At 37.1% G+C, this 7,500-nt stretch overlaps 1 protein-coding gene across 2 annotated transcripts in view; it reads right to left on the bottom strand.

Annotated features, from left to right (window-relative positions):
• Positions 1 to 7,198, bottom strand: part of LOC125046051 (xanthine dehydrogenase/oxidase-like) — a 36,292-nt gene extending 29,094 nt beyond the window's left edge. The window contains exon 1 of one of the 2 annotated variants that reach the window (XR_007116618.1): positions 6,916 to 7,198. Coding sequence is in view for 1 of the 2 variants with exons in the window: in XM_047643666.1 (XP_047499622.1) it covers positions 6,916 to 6,972 (57 nt within the window). In the remaining variant the exon portion in view is untranslated. The remainder of the gene's footprint in view (positions 1 to 6,915) is intronic. The other variant, XM_047643666.1, reaches the window with a different exon arrangement.
• Between the last annotated feature and the right edge of the window lie 302 nt (positions 7,199 to 7,500).

The following is a 7,500-nucleotide window of genomic DNA, read 5'->3' as shown; positions in this document are numbered from 1 at the left end:
CGCCGACACCCATTCAACTGCGGTCGGTTGCAATAGCCAAATCGGCAATAATTTGTATTAATAATGCATGTATTATTATCCTATTAAAAGCATGCATATTTATTACATTAATTGGCTTATTACTTGAAATGTACTTCGTGCAATAACTATGTAGATTTCGCCGGTTCTCGTTAAACATTACTTAAATATTATTAACCTTATATCGTCCCGTCTCCGTTATTAAGCTTACAATAACACGTCCTCGGCGTAGCAATATTTCCATTTATACGTGTATTTCGCAATTTGTAAACATTTCTGCCGGTTTCTATATATATTTTTTTTTTCACACGTACACTTCCTTGGCCACCGGACAGATACACACTGAACGTTTTCCATGGGCGAGGGCAGGGCTTTCCGAAAAAACGGGTATAATTCTGCCGATTGTGAAAAAAATGAATGAATCAATTCTTTTTCATGAAATTTGATGAATAAATAGCTGGTCAGGTATTGCGTTATATACTCGGCCCTAATACCTGGCCGCTTGACCCATTCTTTAACGTCCCTCCACAACCTTTCAATAGTTTGTGTATTTGTGGGTCTGGGTCTACAAAGTTCTCAGAATGATTAATACTCAGATGTTTGTAACCATGGTGTTGTAGGTTACGGTAGGCAGTCTATCCTCGGCTAGTCAAAACTTTACCTATACCGAAATGGGCCAGTGAAAGTCTACGGATTGACGCGCCAACTTTCGAAAAACTACTGGAATCAAACCCAATGCTCGGTAAAAATCTACGGGATTTCACATTATCCAGATCCCCTGTGGTAATCGTACAATGCGTACGATTTACCCCCTAGTAATATACAAACCTAGCCTAGCCTAACCTAGCCTAGCCTAACCTAACCTAGCCTAACCTAACCTAGCCTTACCTAACGATTTACCCCCTAGTAATATACAAACCTAGCCTAGCCTAGCCTAGCCTAGCCTAGCCTAGCCTAGCCTAGCCTAATTATATGCGCCTAGCCAGGGGTCTTAGCCCCCTGGACCCCCGTGGCTTTAAGAAAATACGATCTATATATTCCCTAGCCAAGGTGCTCTGCCCTCGGAACCGCCCAGGGTAAAACCACCTACCTTTATATAGCGAAGATCGAACTTTTCTTCGCTTCCGTCTATGGTCCGAGTTCCTTGGTTTGTAATAACTTTTTTCGACATTTGGGGCACTTGTTGGGCTCAAATATCAAGCTGAGATAGATACTATTATCTATTTGTTCTATATATCCACTATACGGCTTTAAAAATGACCCGGAATCGACGCAACACACTTAAAATGTGACACTTCTCACCGGTGTTTCGGAACTAATGGCGTCTGACGAAGTGTCAAATCTCCCGGTGGAAAAAGGCGCATGCGCACATGGTTATTGTCCAAAATAGTGTAAATAATTACCAAAGCACGTAAAAGAAGTATAATACAAGTAAAACAATTGATTAAATATATGAATTCGGAAAAACAGACTCTGGTAATTACAAAATAATCGCTTTCACAAGCGCGTAGTAATACATGGACTACTTCATGGACTCCTTCATAGATTGCAATAATGAGTTACGTGTCACATTTGTTTTGGTCCTGGCAAGGTAAACATGGATGGGGACTTAGCCTCAGAGAGGTGTCATGCAGAGCCTATTTTTGTCATTTCCCGGGAAATATGAAGCCGCTGCAGATTTAGTTGTAATGATTCCTACTCTATTTTCTATTTCTATCCATTTTACTCTACCTCCGTGCGACGCTCTCGGTAACATTAACCAAAGTCACATAGACATAGAAACGAATATCTTTTTCGTTAACCTATACTTAAGAATTTTTTTTTCTTATGCACTAGTGATAGATGAGCTAGGTTTATCGAGAAAAAAAACTACATGTGACTGGGCTACCTTTTGCAGAGAAGTGTGCGTTTCATGGTGTCTCAGAAACACCTATGAAAAAAATGGGTGGCATTGATAACATTGTCGAAATTGATGAAAGCAAATTCGGCAAGCGAAAGTATAACGTTGGCCGCGCAAAAGAGGGGCAGTGGGTGTTTGGCGGGGTCTGCCGTCAGACAAGACAACTTTTCCTTGTCCCTGTTGCTTCCCGAGACGCCGAAACTCTTCTCGGCATAATTATAGAAAAAATTGAGCCGGGTACAACAATCATAAGTGATTGCTGGAAGACATACAAGTGTCTTGAACACGAAGGTTTTAATCATTTGACTGTCAATCAATCACTTTCGTTGACCCGGTGACAGCCGCTCATACTAACACCATCGAGCGGAAGTGGAGAGAGGCAAAGGCGAAAGTTCCCCGCTACGGTAGGAGGAAATATCACTATGTGGGGTACTTAGCTCGGGCGATGTTCCAGATGAATATCCCCGAGTCTAATAAACGTCTCCACGAATTCCTCCTTGCCGTAGCTCGCCTGTACCCTCCACACTAAGGTATGTAAAATGATTACGGTAAAGCTAGTGTTCGAGAGGGGGTCCGGGGGCGGACCCCCCGATAGGGAAATACGGCGATCGGGAGGGGGTCCGGGGGCGGAGCCCCCGATAGGGAAATACGGCGATCGGGAGGGGGTCCGGGGGCGGACCCCCCGATAGGGAAATACGGCGATCGGGAGGGGTCCGGGAGGCGGACCCCCCGATAGGGAAATACGGCGATCGGGAGGGGGTCCGGGGGCAAAGCCCTCGTGTTAGGGAAGTCTTTTGGCTTTTACGACCCCCAACTAGGCAAGTAGGGCGATCGGAAGGGGGTCCCGGGTCAGTTAGGGAAACACGGCGGTCTTGTAAATCGTGCATTTAGAATATGCTTGTTTGTTCGTTCGAGGCCGTAACGCCGATTCGCATCTCCTACTTTCTTTATCATTTAAATTACGATTCTTGGCTCGTGTTTTTCATTTTTCTACTTTCTTTATTATTTAAATTACGATTCTTGGCTCGGGTTTTTCATTTTTCTACTTTCTTTATCATTTAAATTACGATTCTTGGCTCGGGTTTTTATTATTTTCCACTTCATGGAACTTTATTATTGCCGTTCATTAGCGATCTCCTCGATATTCAACCCCCCCCCCCCAAAAAAAAAAAAAAAAAAAAAAAAAAAAAACCCGGTTCCCCACGGGATTCCCCAAGATTGTTGGCTGGATTTTGGGACTTTGTCTCTGACGGGTGCGGTCCTTTTATAAACATTTACCATACACATACACATATAGGCATATATACAGATATATATACACATATATATACATATATATACATAAATATATATATATATATATATATACATATACATACATAAATATATATATACATGTAAATACATAAATATATATATACACATATACATACATAAATATATATATACACATATACATACATAAATATATATATACACATATACATACATAAATATATATATACATATACATACATAAATATATATATACATATACATACATAAATATATATATATACATACATAAATATATATATATACATACATAAATACATATATACATATACATACATAAATATATATATACATATACATACATAAATATATATATACATATACATACATAAATATATATATACATATACATACATAAATATATATATACATATACATACATAAATATATATATACATATACATACATAAATATATATATACATATACATACATAAATATATATATATACATATACATACGTAAATATATATATACATATACATACGTAAATATATATATACATATACATACGTAAATATATATACATATACATACATAAATATATATACATATACATACATAAATATATATATACATATACATACATAAATATATATACATATACATATACATAGATATATATATACATATACATACATATATATACATATACATACATATATATCAATACATATACATACATATATATCAATACATATACATACATATATATCTATACATATACATACATATATATCTATACATATACATACATATATATCTATACATATACATACATATTTATATATATACATATACATACATATATATACATATACATACATATATATACATATACATACATATATATACATATACATACATATATATACATATACATACATATATATACATATACATACATATATATACATATACATACATATATATACATATATATACATATACATACATATATATACATATATATATACCTATATATACATATACCTATATATATTCATATACATATTCATATACTTATATATATTCATATACATATACATATATATTCATATACACATATATACATATACATATATATACACATATACATATATATATACATATACACATATATACATATACATATATATACATATACATATATATACATATATATACATATATATATATACACAATATATATATATATTTACACATATATACACATATATATACACATATATACACACATATACATATATATACACATATATATAAACATATACAACACCATGCATGAAAATTCACTTATTATGGATCACGTAGCCACTCCGTCTCATACATATATCGTATGTCACATCTGAAAAGTAAATAATGATATATATTCAAAACATAAAATATGACGTGTAGGCTACTACCATGTATAAACATATATCTCTACGAATCTAAGAACTAAGTCTTTAAACAAATTGAAAAAGAATAATGATATTTACACCTGTTATCTCTCATCAAGCAGTTGAGCTTCCCGTTCGCTCTCCACATACTGCAGGGCGAACTGGAGGCAATGTTGGCAATGTCGTTTGTTCAACCTCTCTTTGATAAAGTTCTGTGATGAATCCCATCTCCATGTAGTCGTCTTCTCCCCACCTTATTGACCTGTATACCATCGAGCGGGAGATACCTGGCTCTCTGGTTATTTCACGTGGAGAGACATTAGTTTCCCTCATATCAAAGATGCGGCCTCGATTTATAATTTCAGATTGCCTTGCGTCCATCTAGGAAAAGAGAGGTCAGTTTGGCAGCCTTGTTTTCACCTCGGATTTCCCATATGCCATTATGACGCCCTATACCATCGGACATATTTTCTTTCTTGTTTAGCATATTTTAGGATTAATCGCGAATTGAAAGAATTTATTGAAGAATCATTATCATAAAGAGTATCAAATATACGATTTCGTGTTATTTTCTAGATGGTTCCTCTTTTTTTCAAACCACTCAAGTTCTGGGTGAATAAACAAGCGTTTAGATGACTTTTCACACACCCGGAAATTAATCTGTCGTAAACATATTAAGATTATGTATCAAAGTTATGATATGCACTAACAAATACATGGGAAATATAAATTACATAGGTGTCAGATAAATGTAGAGAGCGAGTGAGATATAATTCCTATTTTATCAGAATGAACAAGATTTTTCTTGAGAGTAAGGATGTTAGACTTGTTTTTCGCCCTCCTTGGAACCACTCAGCTGGTAGTTGCTCGAGTTGAAACAAGCAAACCTGCATTTTCTCGGTCAGCTGGTCGAATGCGACTCCTCGGAGAAACGCCACGATTTGTGGAATAATGATAGCGAAAATTATGATCAGATTTTAGCACAAGATATAAAGCATGCAGAATAATCGAAAAGAATTACAAATACTGTTTGGCTACTTATCACCAAATATTGACTTCGCACTTCTGTAAATATTCCACATTCCACATTCGCGCGCACGCACGCACACACACAACACACACACACGCACACACACAACACACACACACACACACACGCAACACACACACACACACGCAACACACACACACACACACGCAACACACACACACACACACACGCAACACACACACACGCAACACACACACACACGCAACACACACACACACACGCAACACACACACACACAACACACACACACACACGCAACACACACACACCCACACGCAACACACACACACCCACACACAACACACACACACCCACACGCAACACACACACACCCACACGCAACACACACACACCCACACGCAACACACACACACGCACACGCAACACACACACACACACACGCAACACACACACACACGCAACGCACACACACACACGCAACACACACACACACACGCAACACACACACACACACGCCACACACACACACACACACACACGCAACACACACACACACACACGCAGCACACACACACACACGCAACACACACACACACACGCAACACACACACACACACACGCAACACACACACACACACACACACGCAACACACACACACACACACGCGCAACACACACACGCAACACACACACACACACACGCATATTTATGTATGTATATGTATATATATATATTTATGTATGTATATGTATATATATATTTATATATGTATATGTATATATATTTATGTATGTACATGTATATATATACATACACACACAACACACGCAACACACACACACACGCAACACAAACACACACACGCAACACAAACACACACACGCAACACAAACACACACACGCAACACAAACACACACACGCAACACAACACAACACACAGAGAGAGCTTGAAATTCTTTCCTCCTTTAATATGTCAAGGTCTGTGCGTCCCAGATGCGAACCACGACCAACAGTTCAATTGTGGCAAGGCGTCGCCGTTACCCAGAGAAGAAATTGTCATACCGCAAGGGACATTCCTGATTCCCATAGAAACATTAACAATTAAGCAATGTTTTCTTTTTCCCAAACATGTCACTCCCAAATAGTGGATTCCTTTCGTTTTTTTTTTTTTTTTCAGACAGCATAAGATATTCAATACAACATAAACAGCTGCATGCGACTGCGGATGTTTTATAAATATACTAAGGTCAAAGATCATGGCAGTTACCTTCTTCCCATTTACGAAGAAAACCAACGTATTGCTCCAACGTACATCCACCAGCATGTTGGTAATAGATGAAGTTCAGACTTGAGAACTTGTTGACACTGACCGTAGGGTGAAAGCACTGACGCCCAGTGAAACCCCAAAGTCCACACTGAAACAAACGAATATGATATGCGTGTGTCCTTCAATCGCTTTGCCAAATCAAACGAGCTGTTGGATAGTTTTTGTTTACTCGTGTTTGGCCTTTATGATACGTACAATTACAGAATTTAACACCACGCCGAAATGGAACTAGGCAGAGTATCTACAGAAGGTTGTCAGGTGTTATTTTTACTACACGGAAAATTACACGAACTGGCAACACTACTTGCGTCTCTTAAGATATTCTGCAAAGGCAAACATAAATTCCTTGGCAATTAACGACATTTGTGGCAAGCGTGCGAAAGCACATAACATATAACAGTTTTTCAGAGGTTTGCACAATTCGTCAATCAAGAATCTAGATATTTGAATGATATATGTTTTACCATTTAGAAAAAATGAAGAAGCACAATAGTTTCAAGTATAAAATGTTAAAGAAAAAAAATA

This window comes from Penaeus chinensis, chromosome 38 (genome assembly GCF_019202785.1).
Source record: "Penaeus chinensis breed Huanghai No. 1 chromosome 38, ASM1920278v2, whole genome shotgun sequence".
NCBI lineage: Eukaryota > Metazoa > Arthropoda > Malacostraca > Decapoda > Penaeidae > Penaeus > Penaeus chinensis.
The sequence above is the reverse complement of the archived record's forward strand: the minus strand, read 5'-3'. Positions and strand labels throughout refer to the sequence as shown.